General features: G+C 29.8%; 1 protein-coding gene across 1 annotated transcript; it reads right to left on the reverse strand.

The window, feature by feature from the left end:
- Positions 1-1161: 1161 nt before the first annotated feature.
- LOC113860862 (protein ROS1) lies at positions 1162-10217 on the reverse strand. Its single transcript, XM_027493392.1, has 20 exons — positions 9734-10217; positions 7831-9156; positions 7355-7735; positions 7091-7181; positions 6088-7004; positions 5735-6018; positions 5569-5648; positions 5287-5371; positions 5121-5212; positions 4986-5054; positions 4615-4651; positions 4439-4521; positions 3598-4071; positions 2875-2911; positions 2737-2794; positions 2426-2565; positions 2221-2286; positions 2015-2129; positions 1894-1932; positions 1162-1385 (listed from the first exon to the last, which is right to left on the reverse strand). The coding sequence occupies exons 1-20, from the start codon at positions 10215-10217 to the stop codon at positions 1162-1164; spliced, it is 5082 nt and encodes a 1693-aa protein (XP_027349193.1).
- Positions 10218-24200: the final 13983 nt, after the last annotated feature.

The following is a 24200-nucleotide window of genomic DNA, read 5'->3' on the forward strand; positions in this document are numbered from 1 at the left end:
GTATTTTCTGTTTTAAAATAGGTTAATACCATTGTTAATTATTAAAAGTTTGACTTCAAACTATACTTTATTTTTTATATATTATTGTTAATTAATTTTGTTCGCTTTGATAGTCTACACACTAAAAAGTTTTTTCGCTTTGATGGTTCAATTTGGCCTTGAGGTATAAGATTCTTCCTTCTCATAACTTTTTTATTTTCATTGTACACCAACTAAATAGAATTATTTTATATTTTTTAAGATGGTTTTATTTTAAATATTATATTATAAATAATTAATAATCTAAATGATTTATGTATATATATATATAATAATTAACACTATTAAATAATTTTAACTATATTTAAATATATTAATTAAATTTTACTTATACACATTAATAAGCATATGTACTGAATATATATAGGGCTATCAAAAAGTCTATTTGACCTAAATCTAACCTTAGTCAGATTTAACTAATTAACAAAATAAAATTTATATAATATTAAATATTTAAATAAAATTTATATAATATATAAAATAAATAAAGTATAGTTGAGAAGTCAACTTTTAATATTTAAAGATGCCATTGACTCATTTTAAAAGATAAAATAGACATTTCAAATAAAGATGAAATTAACGTAGCATATATATTAAATAATAAATGGTGATAAGTTAAAGTACGTTGGTTAATATAAATAACAATAAATATAGGTCAGTACTGACATTAGTAGTCTTTTAAGAGTCAGGAAAAAGTTGAATGAAAATGACATTTAGATTCAGAATTTGAAGGAATTATTTAGTATGGCATTTTTCTGAATCTAATGAAAGGGAATCGTTAGCAGAGAAATATCTGATAGTGTGCAAACAGAATTGTTCAATTGAGAGACATAAAATTCAAATCTAGAAGAATATTGATGAATGTATCCCTGCTGGAGTTTGGGGAACAACTCAACTTTTACACAAGTAGCCCCAACTTATCTAGTTCACATTCCTCTTCAGTCTTAATGAAGTTACGAGCACATTTGTTGGTCCTAGTCCTACTCTGAGAAAACTGCTCAGCCTCTGAGCATGGCAAGGTGAGCTTAAAGTTGGTTAGCACTCGACAATGACTTTGTTATTAAACACAGAACGGGATGAATTGCAGTGATTTTTCTTCAGGCTCCTCCGGTCTCCTGAAGGCTATGAATCTTCGAAAGTAATTTTAGCTTTCGCTTTAAAGTATGATCCTTTTGGGTTTGCTGATGTCGACCGTTTTTTGGTCTCGTCCTTCTCAGGCAACTTGCTAGATGGGAAAACGGTCTTGTCCTTCTTCTTAGTCGACTTGCTAGCAGGGAAATGTAGTCTAGCCATTAGAGGACGGGGTGCTCGCGTTTCCCTGTCAAATCCTCGCAAACAGACATATCCTGCAAAGCATTTCCAACGTATACTTAGATAGGTTAGGTTTTGTCGTCAGTTGTTTTTTCGCGGTAGACTATTATCGGGGTTAGTTTGTTCTAAACAATTAGGCTGTATTTCATATCTTTCACATCAGTTGTGACGGAAGTCGTTTCTAGTTGATATGAATGGTGATGTTTCTGACCTTGTTTACATACAGTTATTGAATCATGTTACAGATTCAAATTTAAGTAGTGATTATAGAAGTGGCAGTGGGGCACATATTGTGGAATGCCTTACTTCCCACTGTCCTTCTTTAGATTAGATTTTAGCCAAAGAGAAAAAGATAACTGGCAACATATGATGGTGGTGTCCATCGTGACATACAAAAAAAGTTGTACAAGGATGTTAGTTTTTAGTCCTTTGGTCTCTTAGTGTGTCTGGAAACTAGTGATGGGTATTGCCCTGATAATAAAAAGTTGAACTATGATATCCAATTGTGATATGCAGATTACATTATGGGAATTACAAACTTACCTTTCCAAAAGCATTGTTGAATATCACGTGTGGACAAACCTGGTTGACAAAAAGCATATATTCAACTTAATTGTTTGATATGTATTGCAAATTTACAATACACCCTTTTTTAAGCGTTTACCTTTAAATATTGTTGATACGGAAGTTCCAAAATATACTGTTCGCCTATTGAGGTTCCAGATCCAACTTCGGGGAACACTAATTGGGTTAAGACTCGAGTCATGGTCTGCAAAAACCTGGTTCAAATGGCACGTTTTTAGTACTTTTTACAAACTTGTATATAAAAGGAAAAGAAATTTGAGGATACGAAATTCCACACTATCATACTTCATTGACTTGGAAATAGGTGCCATTTAGTGGAAAGCTCCCTCTCATGGCTGTTCGACATGGTATCTATTCATAATTTATTTCAAGTCAGTGTATTAGATGTAATACGTGCATTTACATTCAATTTTCTTCCCAATGCAACCCTTTTGTTTTTGCAATATAATGTATAAAAATTCATAGAGTCTATGGTTTTAAGCAGTCAAACCAGGATTGTCCCTCTAACTATTTGCGAATTTGCTTCACGGAAACTGTTGCATGAAAAGCACTCCTTCTCATTACAAAGCTGGCCGCTGTCCTGAGAGCTGCATTTTCTTTCTGGTGGCTGTATAGAATGTGCAGTCTCCCCTGTTGTAGACATTAATGTATTTGACAAGATGAATTAGAAGACACCAGAAAATTAGGCATTTATGTATTGTAAAACTTTCAACTTGTAATGCTATATAATGCCAACAAAAACTTCAAAACCAATATAAATTTATCTAGAAAGGGCAAGTTTGCCTAAATCTTGTGGTCCACCTGGAGTCCATATAGCTAGAAGGTATGTGCCTGGATCATCAGGTTCTCGCTTGTCCCACTGCAATTCATAACTAACTAATAAGAAAGGGCATATAGCATAAAAAAAAGCACCAATTAACAGATTCAGCAATCACTAACCCCTTCCAAAAGACAATGTGAATCTGGGAGTTCATAACTGCATGAATGGGAACAAAAGATCAGCATAAATTGTTAACGTTTTTCACAACATACAATGATTGTTCGTTATGCCGGTTGGAGCTCTGCCAAGTACTGAAAGTTCTATTGGTGTGACTCTTTGCACGTTGAGGTTAATGTGATTCTTGACTAACAGAACAAAAATCATATATTACTTATTTCTGTCCTTAGGGATGTCAAAACGGTCCACCTGCTCCGGCCCGCTCTGCCAAAAAATGGGTCAATTTTCTAGTTCAACCTATTTAAGAATGTCCTGGTGCGCTAACGAGCAAATTCGTCAAAAACTAAAAAAAAATTAAAAAATTAGTAGGTTATTAAATTAATAGGTTAGCTCGTTAAAAATTAACCCAAAAATTATAATAAATAATAAATAATATTTTTATATTAATAAAAATTAATATTTATTAATATTTAATTATTTTTTTATTTTAAAAAATAAAATTTGGGTTCATGCTAACTTGTCATTAGCCCGCATTTTAGTGGGCTAAAACGTAATGGGCTAGGCGGGCCGGTAGATCCACAACACTCAGCCCGGCCACCAAATTTAATGGACTATGCAGGCCAGCCCGGGCCAGGCCCAATTTGCCATCCCTATCTGTCCTTGCCTCTCTAGTATTTATTACTTCCTTTGCCCCAATTTCATTAATTGTCCTACTTTTTACTTACACATAATGCTCTGTACGCAGTCTGCTCGCATTCTTCAGCTTTGGCATAGGAATACGTGCAGCATCTGGATCTAGAGCAACCATGGCCTTCGACATTTCCCCTTCTTGAAGTTCCATGTTTTGTTGCATGTAATTTTGTAAATTCAAAGTGAACTCTTCTATGTCTAGTTTGATGGTGGGAATTTTGCATGACTCCTCATAGCAGGCATCCTCTATATCATTTTCTGATACTTGGGAGCATCCTGGCTCTGGACTTGCTGGTTCTTCAATAATAGGTTGGCAGATATTGATTTCAGATTTTGCTTCTAGTTGCTGGATCCCTTCGGTTTGTTGAAGTTCTTCTGCTTGGTTTGTGTTTTCAAGTAGAGGGAAGGGTACCTGACTGATAACTACTGATGGGTTCTGATAAGTTGCATTCTTTCCTGTTGTGATGGTTATACTCTTCTGCTCTGGTCCTGGCAGAGTAAGCCTTGCACTACACAATATTTAACAATATTTATTTGTAAATTGATCTATCATAACTTGCAATACTTGCATATTATTTGATTTTCTAAGTGGTATTGGCATGGTTTTTAGCTCTTATAAGTTTGTTTCTAAGTTTACTGTTCTCACAAAGATAAGTGCAATTCTGAGTACTGTCTATAAATATAGGAGGTATTGAACATAATAATATTGGATATATGAACTTGCATGCATAGTTTTGGCCCCCTCTGTGTCTTTCTTACTATAGTAGTTGCAGTATTTCTAATGCATGTGAGAAAACAGTTCTGGGCAATGGTGCATTGCTCAACATTGTTATATTTTTTTTTTGTTCAAAAAATTTTAATTTATCTAAGACATACCTTGCGAAAGCACTTGCAAAGTGTCTGCATTCTCCTCTCATTGGGCATGCATTGCAATTTGGTTTGCTTTTAGTACAAAAGACCTGCATGAATCAAATTTAGTTTTTGTCCCAATCACAACTGGATTTTGCTTAAGAAAGGCCAGTCTCTCTAATGTATGAGAAAATGTAATTCACCTTTCCAAATGTAATCAGTTGGTAGTGCAGCTCATACCTTTAATAAATAGCAACAAACATCAGAAAATAGTCAATAGATATAGACTTTTAACTTTTGATCAACTGTTAGTAGAAAAATTATTTACACTATCATTAAATCATGTACTGCCACATAATTTACAGAGTATGGCATCTCAGGTAATTGTTATCAACCTATCATAGTCAAACTCTTTAAATGATGTGGCTATGCATGACTGTATGATATTTTTTAGACGTTTTTATTGTCTGTTGATAAAATTATGTGGATAAATTATATCTGCTAAACTTAGAGAGAAAAAAAAAAGAATACTTCTGTTTTAATGTATGACTTTAAATTGAAAATAAATCATTACAATGTTCTTTGGTCTAGCTTGCAGAGCCGGGGCCAGAGATATTTTTGTATGGATTCCAACACTGGGTACCTATATATGCCAAAATGTTAGCTCATATTATTACTGCCTTATACAATTCATTTCTGCAGTACGTACAATTCTAGAAGATGCAACTGTAGTGACTCGGGCAGTGGCTGAAGCGGTACCCATCCCAGTCGTACAGCTATCCGTCCGACATTTGTATCCACCTATTGTACGGCAATAACAGTTCATATATATTCCATATATTGGTGTAATTGCATACTTTCTATTTTCAACTTACCGGAAAAGCAAGGTGGTGCAATGTTAAGAGTCTTACGCACTCTACACTTTTCAATCCCAATCCCTTCACGCTGAGCAAGTATTCTCTGCAGGTATAAATTGAATTTACATTATGCATTTTTTTCTGCTTGTGTGAGCGTGAATTTCTATTAGTGTTACTAGTGAATGGAGATGTCAGACTCTCAAGTGTTGGATTCACCAACTATCCAGTCAAGACATGCTAACATGATATATACAATGAATATGATTTCAATGTAGTAGCTTAACTAATCTCTGGACTTACTTTGCTTTATCAGGTGGAACATCTCTCAACCACTCAAGATCAATGGCCCCATGTACATCAACCAATAGGTTCAGGAAATTCTGCATATATGACAAGAGCTGCATTGAAGGGTTTTCTCTTTCTGGTTAATGCAGATAAATAATATTTTATGGATTTTATATTCTACCTTAATACGTTCAGCAAGCATATTGTTCATGCCCCTTTCTTTGATTATATCAGCAATTTCGTTGACATCTGCACGTCTCACAGCATCCCAGTCCAAAGAGTCCATGGTGTTTTCTGTCTTTTCTCTCTTTCCTGCCGTAGCTTGAGCTTGTATTCTTAAACTATCCCAATTAAATTTAGCCTTTTTCTTTTTTCCACGCTTCCTTCTTTTTTGTTTAACAGAGCTAGACCCTTTCTTGCTCTTTTTGATTTCCCTTGCTTTCTTCTTAGTATCTTGAGTTTGTCCTGAAACATGTAAAGTGATGAGATGCTTATGATTACTTTGTTACTGAAGATGGAATTGAGATAGCATACCTTGAGACTGGGTAATTGCAGTATGGCTGTCAGATTCTGTTGTTGGAAAATTAACTCTTTTGTCATTTTCATCTTTGTTCTTTGAGGAGCTAGTTGATGGGACTTCTATTTTGAGAGGATCATAGCAATTAACTTCAAGTAGTCCCGAGTTTGGGGTCATTTTCAAAGTATATTCGTTGCATGAGATGATTGATTCTTCTAAGGAAGCTTGAGAAACATTTGATTTTTCCAAGTTCTGTGCCAAGTTGTCAATATTCATGCCTAAAGATTGACCATACTTGTCTCTTAAATTCTCAAGTGATTTGCCACTCTGACAGTTAACTTCATGCAACATCGTTGAACTTGCCATTTCTAAAAGCTTGCTGAAAGATGTTCTGTTATTGAAAAGGTTGTGCTTGGCTGCGCTTGACTTGTCTTCTACAGTAGAGTTGCTATCTGAGAATGATCGTATCTTCTCAGGATTTTGATCAATGAAACAATCTCCAGATATTTGAGATGTAACGGCAGAGCATTGGGATGAAAATACATCATTTAAGGCTTTCCCAATGCCCCCATGACATAGATTTTCTTGCCCTTCCTCAGTCACGGCAATAATTGGTCCACTCTCCACTGGACTATGTTCTCTAATATGTCTTTGAGTTGATTCATCTGTTAAGCTAATTAAGCCACCAGTAGTTCTGCAGGAATCATTGCTGTCAACAGCTTCTCTGTCTTCTGAATGCTTGATGATGTCTACTGGCATAGAACCCAATTCATTAACAGATTGATTCAATGTTTTTTCATCCACTGTTGAATTTGCTTCTGGTTCCACAATTTGCACTTGTGGTTCGGTGACTATCAAGCTTCTGCTTTCCTTGTGGTATGTTTTGTGCTTGTTGCTTGGAGGAAATCGAGCAGCAAGGGACATGAATGCAGAACTGTCAACAGAAAAGAAAAAAGGTAAAATGTTCTATCATTTATTTAATTGTATGTTTCTCAGCAATTAAGCTCATGCAGTTTCTACCTGGAAAGATGATCAGCGACATTTTGAGTGAGGAAAACTCCAACCACTGAATCCACAACTGATCCCTTCCATTTTGAAAAGCGTCTGTCTCCTGTTGAATATGTTGTATTGTCAAGTATGTGAATTTTGTGACTGAATGATGCAGAATGGTGAAGAAAATTTTGGGTAATTTGTGAATTTTTTTTCGTTTTTGATAATTTGGTGTTTTACTTTAACTTTGTTTAAGCCTTATCTTATTGTGTTAGGTGCATGAGTGAATGATACCTTGTACAAGATGCATCCGTGCAATAAATGAGTCTGCTCGTCCACGGAACACATTTCTTTCCTCTTCCCACCATTTGGCCTTCAATTCATCTGTTCCATCAATTCCATGACTGTTTATATCTAGCATCAGAAGCTTCCACACACCATTAGTGTCCTCATCAAGGTCAACTTTAGGTCGTGGGTGCTGTTTTTTTATGGGATTAAGTGGACCCTTAAAGGGAATGATAGTGCCACTATCATTCTGCTGGTCGTAAGGGACAATTGCATTCTGCTCATGCAGCACAAGCTCTGTGGCTTCTCTACATATGCTTAGGTGGCTAAACCTCTCTGTTAAAGCATCCACAGTTTGTATGTTTTTCCATATCTCTTCAGAAGCAGCATCTGCATCAATGGCTTAAAGTATTAAGAGAAACTTCTTGGTCTATATCATAAAAATACTGTTATAGACCCAAAAATCAAAGTTTCAGTTGAAATACCTGATGAGTTGTGCAAATATTGGCCTTGATTTTCCAACACAAATTTACTGTGCTGTTGCATTTCATCTGTGCAAGAATATGCTGAACTGACAGGAATAGTTCTCTTTTTAGTTCGTTTCTTTTTTGTTAGCGATGCTTGCATCTCTGCAGATAAAGCATCAGCGCATGTCTGCAGTCTTTCTGCAACCCCAAATGTTTGTCTGCCAGAACTGCCCGCTTGTTTTGTAGTCTGTGCTAGTTTGGTATCACAGCTTCTGAATAAGTTTGATGAAGCGCAATCATGAATTCTGGCGGGGACTCTTGACCTCCTCTGCCCTGAAGACAACTTGAATCCTAATGATTGAGGTTTATCAAGCATATTTTCTGTCTCTTCAATTGTCACCGGGACTCTGATGAATGCAGAACCAGCAGTCTGGTAGTTGCGACTTGATGGATGTGATTTACCATCTTCTGGAGGGCATGTTGCTACTTCTACATCTTTTGTCGCTGTCATGCAAGGTGTATTGGATGTGTAGGAAAATTTCCCCTTATCCGTTCTTTTTTTCTTGTGCACATTTGGAAATTGAACACAACTCTTCAGACAGTACGCCTGCACTGCATTATACTGTGCTCCGATCAGATTAATGCTGCTGTTAGCTGCATGTTCCATTGTACTGGAATGTTTTCTCTTGGGACCATTTACATGTAATCTTGACCTTGTGGTCAAACTTTCACTGTTACTGCTGTTGGAATCCTTTGGACTTGACTGTGCTACTGATTTTGAGAGGGAGTTATTTAAAGCCTGTGCTCCCTCAATCACCACACCAATTTCTCTGCATGTAGAAATGTCATCTCTCGGTGGTTGTTCTCCCACGTCAAAATTAATGGACCTTCTACATGTCTTTATGGTGGATTCAGGCATCAATGGTTTAGTCCATTCTTCTCTCACCTCTGTTTGAGGAGTTGAAGTCATGTTCAATCCTTTCCTTCTGGACTTTCTTGTGCCAGTTGGATTTTCTTTTGGTTGAACTGGCTTTGGGGTGACGGGCTTCCTAGTTCTTTGGGGTTTGCCTTCTATTACGACCTTGGGGCGGTGCTTTTTTCTTTTTGTTTTTGATTGAGGTACTTTATTCAGATCAATATCATGGCTTAGTTCCTTATTGCGGTTGTGATTCTCCTTGCATGGTGTAGATGCAACCGCAGCTTTGTGTGGATAATTGTATTTTGTGGCTGGGACATTTTCTTCTACACCTTGACCCCTTTCTTCCCTATTCATTGGTGTTGCAGTATCTGGAGTAGGTGGGGCAATGTGAGTGGTCTTGCTATAGTAAGCAAAGTACGGTGTGCCTGTTGTATGACATTGTATAAATGCCAGTTAGAGCCACATTGATTGAGTGTTAGAAGGAAATGAAAAGACAATTTGCTGCACATGCAAATGGTAGATGTTTTGCTTACATAGCATCATGCTCCCCATATTGATCAAGTTATTTGAAATAATAATAATAAAAGATAAAACAACTCATGCAAACTTATATAAGTGGAAACCTAGTTCTGTCAATGAAATGGTTTTATAGAGCAAATAAAAATTGTCCCAATTTAGATATTCAAAATACATTATTAAACAGATATGGAAAGATAGTATGCCTTAGATAAGGTCAATCCTTGAAGCAAGTAGAAACCGTCGGATTATGCTATTCAACGAATAAATATGTATAATGATGTAGGTCAGACATCTACTTATACGGTTCCCATCCCCATCTACGTCATATTCAATGTTACATTTCAATTTTGTGTATATGGTTTTTACTGTCACTTGCATGCGTAACGTTATTACTCAATTATGTGCGAAGCCGTTGTCAAAGGAAAATGTTCAATATAATGCCATAAAGCAACGTGAGCTTAAACCGAAATTTATTGCCCTTACCCTGAACATCTTGGTACTTGTCATGGATTGTATTGATCACGGGTTGCCCGCGAGAGAGATGATGGTGGCTATGTAATGCATAGGTCGGATTGAACTGTGTTTTAAAAGTAGGAATAAATTGGTTCTTCAAACACACGTCATGTGTTGCAATAGAATACGTCGATGGAGCATCCGCCTGAGCCAAAAGTTCGGCAATGCCATTACTTGGGCTGGAAATATGGCCGAAGGACTTTCGTACGCAACTTTCGGCTTTGTCATAGGCTTCAGCCGGAGGTTCTGAACGATAGTGAAGCCTGCCTCTTATCTCTGCACAGGCTGAAGATTCCCAACATGCAGGTACCTCATTGGAATGAGAGCCCAGCTGGTTTCCCTCCCCGTGAACCAAGATCGGCCCTGGTCTTGGAAGAATGGGCTTCAAAGGGGTGGTGGGGATCCAAGGAACCTGTACCTGAAGCTTTTCTCTATCTGCTTCTCCAACCTCCATTCAGTCGCTGTAGAACTCAGTTAGAGCACTGAAAAAGCCATATTTAGAAGGGTTAAGGAATGAGATTTAAGCAAACAAATTAGCTGAGTGAAGCGGTTACAGATGCTCAGTAAAGCTCAACTTTCAGATGAAGAGTATATCTTTATCCACTCACCGTTTCTTTCTACAAAGATGCTGATTTAAACGTCTGTTTTCAGCGGTGAACCTGCCAGAGAGAAATAGAAGTATACTTGGGAAACTAACGTCAATGAATAAAATAACAAGTAGAGAGCACAGATGGAGTTCAATAACATTTATAGAGGTGGGTTTTTAAACTGTTGTGTTGTGTGCTCTTAAAAATTCATTTTTATAGATATTTTATCTAAAAAACTTATCCCAATAAAAAAAATACATGATAAGTTATTACAAATATATATTATTTTATATAATTTATTTAAAATTATATTATTTATTACATAATCCTATTATATATATATATATTATATTGAATTTTTTATTTTATTATAAATAAAAAATTATAACATAATATATTAATATAATAATTAAATATTAATAATAATAAAATTAAAAATATGAAAAATATAATAAATATAGTAATTCATTATTATTAGTTAAAATTTTGATTGTATTACAGTCTACAAACTTTTAAAAGAATCACCAAATTTACCTTCTGAAAGTAACTGGTTACTGACAAAGCTAGTCAACTTAGTATTTGTCGAATATTAAAGAATTTATGACCGTTAAAATTTCCAAAACATGTTCATGGAAAGAAAGCGGCAAAGCATTAACAAAAGACTGGCTGATTCTGCATGAAACCTTCATTTTTGCATTTTGTTGGCGGTGAATAGGAATTTATCCATGCAATCAAACAATACTAGAAATATGTAAATTATTGACAGATTTTTATAAATAATTTTTTTCTTTAATATAGATAAATTTATAGATAAAAAGTTAAAAAAATTAAAATTTTAAATTTTTGCATAAATTTTTCTATAAATTTGTCTTTATTAAAGATAAAAAAATATCTGTCCATAAAATTTATCTATAAATATAAATAATTTTTTTATATTACAGACAAATTTATAAATAAAAAAATTTATTTATAATTTTATAGACAGATTTATAAATAAAAAATTAATTTGTAATTTTACAGATGGATCTTACATACCGATTCTTTTTTTGTTTGTAATATAAATTTCTTTTTTTCATTTGTATTTTGAAACTAAAGCAAGAAATACTAGTAACAAATTACATACAGTAAAATATGTCTGTAACTGCACAAATAAAACACAATATTAATATGTCTGTAACTGCATAAATGAAACACAATATTCATTGAATAGAGTTACAGATATATTTTTTTTATCTATAAATTAGTTAATAAAACACCATGTTTAATCAATGCACTTATAAAAGAAAATTTTGTCTGTAATATGCAAAATAGTATAAAAGCGTATGTTCTCCTTCTTCTTTCTCATTTCTCTATTTTCCTCTTTTTATTTGATCTCTCTCTAATATCTTTGCTTCTCTGCACATTGCTACTAGTTCGAGCCTCCATTTTGCAAAAACAAATTGCATCATTGTGTTTTTAGTATTATACTCTAACTTTTAATTAGTTTCATTTTTCTATTTTTGATGTAAAATATGTATTTATTTGTTATAAATATTTTATTACAGATGTACCACACAAGATAATGTGTCAATTTTGAATATCTTACAAAAGGAGATTGAAATCTACAGTTGATTTAGAAACAATGAAAGAAGGAGAGTCAAATTAAAGAAAAGTGGAGTTGTGAGGAGATAGCAAAGTTGGAATTGAAGGAGAAAAAGTGTTGAAGTGTGAGTGAAATAGAGTGTTTGAGAATGAAAAGTGTTATTTCAAAGAAGTAATAATGAGACAAAAAAAATAATAAAAGATGTGTTTGATAAAGTAATATAAGAACTATAAACGAAATAATTGTTATAAATTAATTTATTATAAATTAAAAAATCTATCTATAATTTTATAGATGATAAAATCTGTTTGTAATAAATATATTTATTGTAGACAAAAAAATTTGTTTGTAAATTTATAAATAGTTTTACAAATAAAAAATTCATCTGTAAATTTATAAACAAATTTTTCAATCTATAAATCCGTCTATAAGTTAAAGACAGATTTAAAAATTTGTCTGTACTGTAAAAATTGATTTTTCATAACATAAATATTTATATTTTATATATACATAAAATACATTTTTAAATTAAAAATCTATAAATAAAAATATAATATTATTAAAAATAGAATTAAAATTTGATTAATGCTATGTAAGTTTTTTTGTAAACATAAAATTATTCAATTATTAGAATTAAAAATTTGATTTAAATAAATAAAAATATAATTTGATAAAAAAAAAAGTTTACTCAACATAAGAATTAGAATAGATCAACTTATATAATTAAATATATTGTGGCTAAAAAAATGTTGTATCTGTAAATTTAGAAATATATTGTGTATTTTTTTAAATTAATAGTTGTAATTTTTTAATATTTTAAAAATTAAAAAATATTTATATATTTTTTAATAAATTTAAAATTATTTTTATTATTATTTTAAATTTATCATCATATTATTTATTTTTATTTAAAGAAATTTACAATTCAAAATTTTGTTTTTAATTTAAATTTCATTCTTAGTAAACGATTAGCCTTGGATAGAGTTTTTTAGTTACTCAATTTTTAACAATAATTTATGTACTTCTTGCACAGTGATTGACTAGCGATGAACAGTTCATGTGGCCGTTCTTCTATGCTACGGTAGCAACTTGCATTTCCTTTATAACACGCTATACATTTGTAGTTATTGTTATTTCAAAGTGAACAAAGGCATGCATACCAAATTTTTTAATGCCACGATTTGTGTTTAGCATTTGCAGTGTAAATAGTAAATAAATCACTAAACATATACTCTACATTGTGGATGATAGTCACAGTTAGCTTCATTTATAAATACCTCTCTAGACGATTAATCTATTTCTACTTCAAAATTTAAGTTTGTTTGTTTTTGGAGATAAAAAAAAAAGTAGGTTTTGTTTATTAATGTTTTTTGGATACTATATTAAAATATATTAAAGGTTTAATAAAAATGTTACAGACTGATAATGCCCTATCATATATGATGAAGGGCATATATTCTGTAACTTGTTTACCAGTTTATACTGCAAATGCTGGCTACAAACAGTGGCATTGAAATTTTTTTGTGTGTATACTTTGATTCTTTTGTTCATTTCTCGAAATGAATAGTGCATCATCTGTTGCAAAGAAAATGCAAGTTGCGATCATGACATGAAAGAACTGCCACGTGAAATCTCTACGAATCCAGATTGCCTGTAGTTTTAGTGGAACTCTCTACAAAAATGAAATATGCAAGAAAAAGAGGATGAAGTTCTCGCGCAAAGGGATCAGTTTTCACTCTCTACCGTTATGCTCAGTCTTTTGATTCGCTATCTTCCCCGTCAATCATTGTGAAACAAATATATAAATTATTGTTAAAATTGAATAAGTAAAAAACTCTATCCATGCTAATGTTTACTAAGAATCAAATTTATATTTAAAACAAAATTTTGAATTGCCAATTTGTTTAAACTTCAACAAATTAATTTTTCAAGACTACAATGAGATTCAAATTTAAGATAAAGTTAAAGTCTAACTTCTATCTATATTAATTGATATTCTCTAATTCTTATGTTCAGTAAGCTTATTTTTTTTCTGTTATAAAATATATTTTTTATTTAAATAGATTCTTTAATACTAATAATTGAATAATTTTGCATTTACACAAAATCTTACATAAGTATTAATCATATTTTAATGTTTTAATATTGAATTAATCATTTTTTTCTGAACAATATTATTATATATTTTTTATTTTTCTTTATTTTAAAAAATGTTTTTTGTAAAATAAAAAGTTAAACAATCTAGTATAAAAAGTTAAAAAATATTTTAATATAGATTACTAGATTTAGAGTTATTTTTTTATATTTTATGATTTTTTGAAGTTATGACATATTTGTTAAATATTGTTACTGGATTACATTTGAATTTTTATTATTAAATAATTATATTTAAGCTTATAGTTATAATTGAAGCCGTATTTTTGCCATTTAGTTTACTCTAATCAAAACCTATAAATACACTAATAATATTATGAATGAGGAAATGTGTTTAAACACTTTGAGTTTCTAAAATTTAACCATTAATAACAAATTTTGTTCTTATCTTTTTTCAAATTTTATTATTCTTCTTTTATTTTTGTTTGGCTTAAGTACTTTAATGGAAGGTTAAAATTCTCATTCAATTCACAAAATTTAAATACTATAATCTCAATTTAAATTTTGAATCAAATTGCTTTAATTTTTTTTTCTTAAACTTAAATTTATGTATTATGATTGTGATTAACTTTTTTGTAGCTAAAATTTAAATTAGAATTCAATTAATATTTTAATTTAATAATTAATTTGAATTATATTAAATGATAATTTAACTAAATTAATAATTTAATTAAATTAAATTATTCGATTAAATTAATAATTAAACTGAATAATTGTTGAAATTTAAATTAAAGATTTTAGATACTTTAATAATCAAAATTACACACATTTAAGATTCTACGAATTGATTTTTTTTTTTTTATTATTCACATTAATTTTTTCATAACTTTAAATCAATTGATTTAAAATTTTCAAATTTCAAAATTTACTTGTATTATTAAATAACCTAGAATTAAATTTAATTAAATATATATATATATATATATATATATCTTAAATCAAGTTAATTTAAGTCAAGTTTTATACCGCAAAATTTTTAGAAAAAATAATCATTTTGATAATAAATACATTTATCTATGAATTACCAATGCTAACAATATAGTAAAATTTCATAAATTATAAACAAATAATTCAAATATAGCTTAGCATGCATCAAACTAAAAGGATGGTTATTTTGTGCAAATCATGGATCAAAGAAGTGAGGAACGGATGCTGAAAGTGTAGAGAGTTCTTGACCTTCACAGGCAAAAACCAAAAGATTGATTTTCCAATCGAAGAAAAGTGAGTGAAAAGAGTCATATATTCCTTTTATGCCTCCTACCGAGTTACTGCCATTTATTTTATTTTTATTCACTCGTCATTTTCAATTTACATTTCCAGATTTCCTTCTCCTTTATTCTATTATTTTTCCTTTGTTTTTGTGCATGTCTTTTTCGTGCATGTCTGTGCGGCGCGACTGTGCCCTGTCAACATTAATTTTTCTTTATTTTCTTGGTAATAGGATACGAGTCATTAGGGTTTTTTTAAGGATAATTTTTATAAAAAATAAAAAATAAAGGATAATTTTTTAAAAATTAATATAATTATATATTATTTTTTATCATAAATAAATAAATAAAATTATAGTAATTCATTAGTAAAATAAATAAATACAAATATTTATTATAAATAAATAAATCACTCTTCATCTTATATTTCTCTTCAAAATTTCCTGTCCCAAAAACTGTGTTTCTGATCATGTAATTAATTGCTTATTTGCTTTTTTATGTTCTCGAAAAATACCTTATCATCTTTGTCGGCCTTTTCTGGATGTATTGGGTTCGGCACCCAAGCCGAGTACTCTTGCCACCCACCCACGCCTCTTAGGACGAAACAAATGGAAGAAATGCACAGCGAGACGTGAACGGGACAGAAAACAAAAGTGATATAGAGTAATGAAGTTACTTTGTACAGGAATCCAAATAAATATTTGATTGTAAATGACTTCGTTTGTGTTTAGAATTTTAACTTGGGTTGTTGAATAAAATTGAATGGTTTGCCTGTTTTCTTTTATCCACAGCAAAGGTTTTTGGGGTTGCTTCTGCATAAACAAACTATCGGCCTGAGATGAAACATTTTACCAGGGTACAAACTAAATATGAAAAGTTTGATGTATGAAATGAATTCACTTTTAGATTAGATATTTAAAAGTTTGAGATTGATGAACTCATATAATATACATAGCAAATATTATTATTATTTTATTTAATTCACTTTTAAATTGAAAAGTTTATCTCATTTTTCAAAAATGACATGTCAATTCAAATTAGAATATTATTGTATAATAAAGTATGCATGTTGAATGTTACTCTCCTTTTTTATTTAATTTACTTTTAGATTGAAAAGTTTGTCTTATTTTTTAAAAATACATGTCAATTTAGATTAGAAGATTAGTGAACTCGAATAATAGAGTATGCATGGCGAACATTACTCTTTTTTTATTTAATTTATTTTTAAATTAGAAAGTTTGTCTTGTTTCTTAAAAATGACATGCCAATTTAGATCCCAAAATTGATCAACTCGTATAATAGTCTTATAAAGAATGCATGGCGAACGTTACTTTCTCTTTTTACTTAATACATAATGTGCTATATAATTTTAAAAATGTAATTTTTTTTTATATTTTATACATACTTATTATTTTATAAGTTATACATGCTTATTACTATATGTATTTATAATAAAATTTATATTTATTAAAATTTTAAATATTTATAATCACTTTTATATATAAATAATAAATCTATATATTGTTTTATATATTAAATTATTAAAAAATATAGAATAATTTAATCATTTTAAAAAATAAACTTAATTCTATATTTTTATTTTTTGTTTTTATCAACAACTAAATTTATAAATTAAAAATATATATTATATTATTATTGATTTTTATTTACAATATTTTTGTATAGTTTTATTTATGTAAGAAAAAGTAATATATTTTGTTAAGATAAAAAATTCTCAATAAGATCCATGTTTTGTTAAGATAAAATTTTAATTTTAAAAAATAGAACAAAAATACTTACAAAATTGTAACTGTGTTTTATCGCTTTTAAAATGCTGGAACTGTGTACAAATCCTTAAACTTCAAAACCGAAAATGCATGTAGTATTATGCGTACTTCCCTTATAACGTTACCAAAAAATGATCATAGTCAAACTAATTATGAAAATGAAATTACAGAAGTTAGGAAGCAATACGTTGAAAAAAAAGACAAAATTGTATGAAACATAATTACTTGCAACGATGACAATGACAACGTTAAGAACTTGAGATATACAGCGCATCCAACATAGAATACATACTTTATTTTGAAATGAAGTCTGAAGGTGAATGAATCTGAAACGAAATGGAGTTGGAGTGGCGTGAGGAGAAAGTCACGGTTATTATAATCGTTTTCAATTGGCTTAAATGCGAACAGCACAAAACGCGTAGGAGGGGTAGCAAGAGTAAGTAGGCCTAACTAGAATCTAGGGACTGCAGTCCCAAACCCACTTCCACATCTCATATCCAAAATGGTACTACTCTTCCAACGCCTTCTATTCTTCGGTGCAATCTTACTTTTCTTTATTTTATTAGGATTCCATTTCTTTATTATTTGACCCAAATTTGAAGGTTATGTTGTTGTATTTTTGCAAAAATACAAAAAAATACAGCAATTTCATGTACCAGAAGATAATTTTTTTTATTTTATTAGACTTTATTAATACTGTTGCTACTGTTATTATTATTAAATTCAAGTCTAATCCTATCTTTATCGATTCTACATCAATTTATTTATTGCAAAAAGCGGGGGTGTAATTGCATTGACTGCGGATGTATGCAGCGGCAGATTCATCGAATGCGATTCTGTTTTCAACTTTCTGTCATTAAATAGACTTCTGTAAACAAAAGCAGATTTAGGTCAAGAACTTTCCCACAATAAAAAAAGACGTCATCATTATTCAATGAAATATTAAGAAATTACAGGAAAAAAACTAATCATAAAATGTTGCTACCCCTCTTAGCCTCTTACCATTAGGAACAGGTCAAGCGTCTTGACAAAAGTTTATCACTTAATTTGTCTCATTTCACTTAACAAATTTTTTTTAAGAACAGTTTGTTAAACAAGTTGGGTTTTAAAGTTTTTATAAAAGTTTTATAGAATACTAATCAGGTGTGCGAATGTATAACTCAAAATTATCCACGTACTATTTTAATAACTTTTATTAAATGTTTTAAAAAATATTATATGAAGAAATAAAATTTTCTAAATTACAAACATCTTTATTATACTTTTATGTTAGAAAATAGTTTATATATTTTTAAAGAAGAAATGCACATTCAAGATTTTTTATGGAAATATATCATTCAACTAAAATTAAAGAGAATCATATGTCTCTATATCTTGACAAGCTATAAACTTACAAAATTATCTGAGTTTTAAAAGGTTGTCAAAAGATTTAATTTTTGACACATTTTTACAAAAACTAACATAAGTATCTCATTCTTTATCGAACAGAAAGTTACATTTCAAGGAGATTTAGAATATCGCAATAAGACCCTCATTCCTTGTCAAGAATAAGGTCATTTCGAGTAATTTTAAAGGATTATGAGAAGGCTCGTTCTTCATTAGAAAGAGAGTAACCTTTCGAATAGTTTTTTTTTATGATTATCAAACCCCTGGAAATAATTAAAATTTGTCAAAAGATAAGAACTGACAGAAAATTTATTTTAAATATACAAGACTAAATGAGGTTACAATTTTTTTTTAGAATTGGTAAAAAACATATGATGACAAGCGAAATTATTCTAAGTTCATGAGAGTTTCTTGACAGGTTTCTTCAAAATTTGTCTAAACATAAAGGTTCATATGTAATATAGAGTCCAATAACAGTTACCAGTGTAACACTTTAAATTTATTTTCAAATAAATATAATTTTTTAAAAATTCTAAAATAATTAAATTCCCATTTTAAATCCAAATCCATCAATATTTCAAATAATGTAAGGGTTTATAAATTTCATCAACAGTTGCTACAAGACTTATTCAAATACAACAGTTTTCAAATTAAAATTCTAAGTCCTATAGCAGTTTCATCCGCCCCTTCACTGAGTTCAGTGCTGATTGTCTTGATTATCTGAAAAATTAACGTTAAGGTGAGTACCCTACACTACCAAAACGCAGCAATAAATCATAGAGTCTAACCTCCGAATCATTTAAAATACATTAAAACAAGTATAACCACAGTCAGCATTATTTCACAGTACTTTTTCATTTCATAATTCACAACATATTATACCAGCGTTATATGCCCCTTTACAGTACATTATACCGGTGTTATCACGCCTCATTACACCGTATTATATCGGCGTTAGCACGTCCCATTACACGTATGCAAAATTCATGCCTCACACGACACCCAATCCATATTTCATGCGTAATATACGGCACTAAGCCCACATTGATTTCACAACACATGACACATAGCCTATCATTATCCATAATACACAGCATCTAACCCATTTTCATTTGTATTGCATGGCATATAGCCTACATCCACTAGTAGTTCACGGCACGTAGGTTACAATCATTTACACGTCACCGTACACAGCAATTTTCATCCACTACATATTCTCTCGTCCTCACACACGATATTCACATGTCACGGTACATGGCCCTCATCACATTTCACAATCAACTTTCATTCTCTACACATTTCTTACCCTCCAACTCAGCCACATTGCAATATTCCACAAAGTAACAGCGAATTACACAAAAAAAAAAAGTAAGGTAGAGTCCCCCTTACCTTGGATTGACGACCCACACTCGGATTTGACAACGGAAGTATTCTCCACACATATTTCGGCCTCCAAGCGTTCTCCACACAGATTCAACCTTCAGTCAAGTTCCCAAACGGCTTTGGAGACAATTAATCAGTAGAATAGAGCTTTGGGTCGAGATGATTAAAGAGATTTGAGAGGGAATTTGAGAAATGAATCTCAAATCCCTAAACCCCTTTTAAAACCCCTCAGATCGCGACACTCTCGCTACAGCGAGAAATTCTCACTGCAGCAAGGCATCTCTCACTCCAGTGACACGCTCTATCGCCACAGCAAATATCTCAGACGAAATTGCATTATGATTTCTACAGAATCTCGCTACAGCGAGACCGTCTCGCTACAATGAGACTGCACCCAAAAATGCATTCCAAATTGTCGCTCTGTTGCTACAGCAAGATATTTTCACTACAACGAGAAGGCGACAGACGCATGCCTTTCACCCAGCGTCCTCTTGCTATAGTGAGACATCTCTCATTGCAGCGAGAATGTCCTGCACTAGCACTCAGCCTATTTCTAGCTCAATCCAGTCATGCACATATTCATATACTTAATACACATAAACATCATTATTACGCATTTGAGTGCACGTTCCAATACTCATTCTCACACATATAAACATTGATAATTTATATTACTAAAATCTGGGGTGTTACAACTAGCGGTTAACACCATTGAGAAAAGATTGTGGACAAAAAGAAAATATCATGGGTACAAAGAAATGATCGTGGACAATAGTAGGCACGATCATGAACGATTATGGATAATGGGCGACAAAAGTTAATAAGAAGCACACACAAAAGATAGTTATCAAAAAGTGTCTATAAAAAAAGGAGAGATATTAAGATAAACTGCTTATAAATATTACAAAGCTTCATATTTTGAATGGCGATTTTTTGCACCACTGAGTTAGACACTAACTACCAAGAGATATACGACTTTTGTTATTTTTTGTTGCTAAGAATCATATATATTTGTTTACAAATTTACATTTTTGTTCTTTATTTTCAGTTCGTCTATGTTTTATTCTTGTAATTTTACTTATTATTTAGTACATTTTTGTAAAACTTTTAAATTTAGCTCCATTTTACGTTATTATTGTTTACTATTCTTATTTCAGTATATGCTTTGCGACGCTGATTTTTATTGTTACATTTAACAACACATTTAAAAAAACTTAAAAAGACCTAAAATTCAATTTCTAAATTGTTCTTAAATTTATTTATTTACAATATGTAATTTTTATCGTAAACAATAGAATAATATTTTTTTTATATTTTATTATTAATTATGAGTTGTTATGTCAATGAGAGTGTCTTTTTTTAAAAAACTGCATATAATGTATTGTAATTAATTGATGATGTAAAAATATGTATTAAAATGTTTTTTTTTTTTTTTTTTTTTGCAAATGCTTACATTAAATTGGGATTTTTGTTGATAAGTTCTATAGATAATGTATTTATATGAATTTAACATATTAATTATATATTTATCATTGTAAATATATATATATATATAATTATTTTAATCTAAAATTAAAGATTATATCTTTGTTTTAAAAAAAAATTCTCTTCCAAATATACTTTTATAAGACTGTTTGAGAATGGAAATTGTAAAAGACAAGAGAGTAAAATTTAAACTTTATATTTTAAATAAATATTTTTAAAATAATAAAATATACAAATGAATATATTAATACAAATTCAATATATTAAGAATATTTTTTATTATCATAAAAAATATACAATTTTTTAATTTAAAATTAAAATATACTCCTTTCCTCTAATAAAAAACTCCCTGCTATATGATTTTATTTTTTTATTTGGTGAGACGTAAGTTGCTGAATGTTTGAGGCAACTTAAACAAACGTTGAGAAACTAATTACCTGACTTGTTTCTCATATAGTTTATAATTATCACAATTTAGTTGTGAATTTTATACACTACATTTGTCGATAATTAATTTGATTCACTTGCATACCTATTTTGAAGGAAACGAATGTGCGGATCCTTTGTTGAACTCAAATTATATATTTTAACATTCATGTCATCTCATTGCTTATCCATATTATCCCCCTGCTTTGACCTTAAATTAGGTGATTCATCACTGTTACTCATAGAGAATTGCATGACAATATTGAATAACACTTACAGAAATATCTTACGTTTGAATTTAAGTGGACGATAATTTATGACTACTCCTAAACTTATTTGTTAGTAATTTTATTTTTTTTAATTTGGTCACATTTGTAATAAAAAATAGCAAAAATTCACATTAACAAATTAATTGTTTTTTACTGCATCAATTTTATCGTGACATATAACATGTTATTTAAAATACATTCAAAAACATGTTGGATTGCAAACTTATAAAGTGTAAATTAATCATTTTTACTGCATCACTTTATCATGACATATAACATGTTATTTAAAATACATTAAAAAACACAGTATTGGATTGCAAACTTACAAAGTGTTTTAAAAGTTTAAATATAACAAGCATAATCTTCAATATCAATAAAAAAGACTAATATGTTTGGAAATATTTGCTTATTTATCAAATTTTTTTTTAAAAAATCAACAAAAACAAACATTTTGTTCCAAATTAAATAGAGCCTGACACACTCTAAATTAACTGCCTTTTCATTTTATAATTTTTCTAAACAATGAAGTATTTGAAAAAATGCATTGAACGTCGATAGACCATATCCATACATAAACTTGTATAACAAACTTATTTGGCCAACTTACCAAATTTTTTTGGAAATATGTCTACACCTTTAACTAACATTCGGTCTTATACCTAGAACAAAGACATTTTTTTAAAATTATAATATATATATAGGAACAGAATTTTCTTATAACGATGTAAGTCTAAAAATTTTTATACTCAATCTGAATCTTTCATTTAACTTAAATTTAATAGATTATAATTTATTACTTTATTGACCGTTAAATTTAAATTAAATAAAAAATTGTAAAATTTTTTAAATTTATACAAGTGTAAGACGATAATTTTTCATATATATATATATATATATCATAAATATATTTCATTAAATAATTGTTTATTAATATATAAGTGACAAAATTAATATTTAACATAATTTTTTTTATTTATAAATTAAGATAAACTAATTTTTACGAGTTGATACACGTATTTAATAATCGTAAAATTCAATTTAATTTTTCATATTTTTTTGTTTACTTATTACTTAACATATTATTTTTAGTACTTATTTTGATATCTATAAACTTGAAAGTTAGATTAATGTCTATGATCTCTCTAATATCTTAAAAATAGAAAATAAAAGTATTAATATATTTTTAAATTAAACAATTAATTTTATTATCTATAAATTTAAAATTAAGGGTTAGTATTATTTTACGTTTTTAATTAAAAATCATATGGTAAATTTTATTAGTTTTTTAATATAAAAATATATGATAAAAAGTAATATATACTAGTTTTGTATTAAAAATCATAAAATTTAATTCAATGTGTTTGATAGTAATCATGATTATAAATGTTAATAAAAATTTATAATTCATTAACTATCCAGTATTTTGTTTTTGTAGACACAATACGAAAAAGACGTGGGACCCATGCCACATGCACACCTATCCGTGATGTATCCAGCTTCCTACCTACCTAAATACCATCGGGCTGTTAACTATTTTTGACGATTTGATCTGCTTTAATATTGCCATTTAAATTTGAAATCAACAAGCAAGATATTTTAAGTGGCTCAAAGAAATGTAACAAAATACAGATGCATGATTCCGCACACTGTACATTAACCGGAACATGCAAGTTCACGAAAACATTGCTTGGGAAATTATTCAATGCACTTGCCCGTGAGGTGTCCAAATTATAAACTGGATTGTTTTGGAAATTATTAATAATATTATTTTCTTAGAATATTTACCACAACAATTTAACATTTTTTTAATAATATAAAAATGTGTTTTTTTATTAATTTAACTATGTTTTCAAACTTTAATAAATTCAGACAAAATTCTGTCTATATTATGATTCATTATTTTATAAAGATTATTTTATTTAATTTTAATATATACACTGTAGAAAATATTTATAACTATATACCATTTTTAAAACTACATTATAAGATTATTATTATTTTATAAAATTAAACATTCGTGCCTGAAAATTTAAATCGTACAAGGTCCGCGGGGAAATGCCGCGGAACCTGTTGACCCAACCTGTGAACGAAAAACTGATGTCGGATATCGCCACACATCGAAAAAGTTACGAAACCGCTAAAAGTAAAGTAATTAAAAGGAAGGAATAGT

Source organism: Abrus precatorius, unplaced genomic scaffold (genome assembly GCF_003935025.1).
Source record: "Abrus precatorius isolate BTA unplaced genomic scaffold, Abrus_2018 Scaffold3, whole genome shotgun sequence".
Classification (NCBI taxonomy): Eukaryota; Viridiplantae; Streptophyta; class Magnoliopsida; order Fabales; family Fabaceae; genus Abrus; species Abrus precatorius.

What these genes read in the sequence shown, in the direction of transcription:
- LOC113860862 (XM_027493392.1), bottom strand. Translation starts at nt 10,217, where the DNA reads ATGGAGGTTGGAGAAGCAGATAGAGAAAAGCTTCAGGTACAGGTTCCT. An exon ending in ACGGATGCATCTTGTACAAG is followed by an intron (nt 7,182 to 7,354) that starts GTATCATTCACT and finishes CATATTCAACAG; the next exon opens with GAGACAGACGCTTTTCAAAA. An exon ending in CTGCGTACAGAGCATTATGT is followed by an intron (nt 2,912 to 3,597) that starts GTAAGTAAAAAG and finishes CCATTCATGCAG; the next exon opens with TTATGAACTCCCAGATTCAC.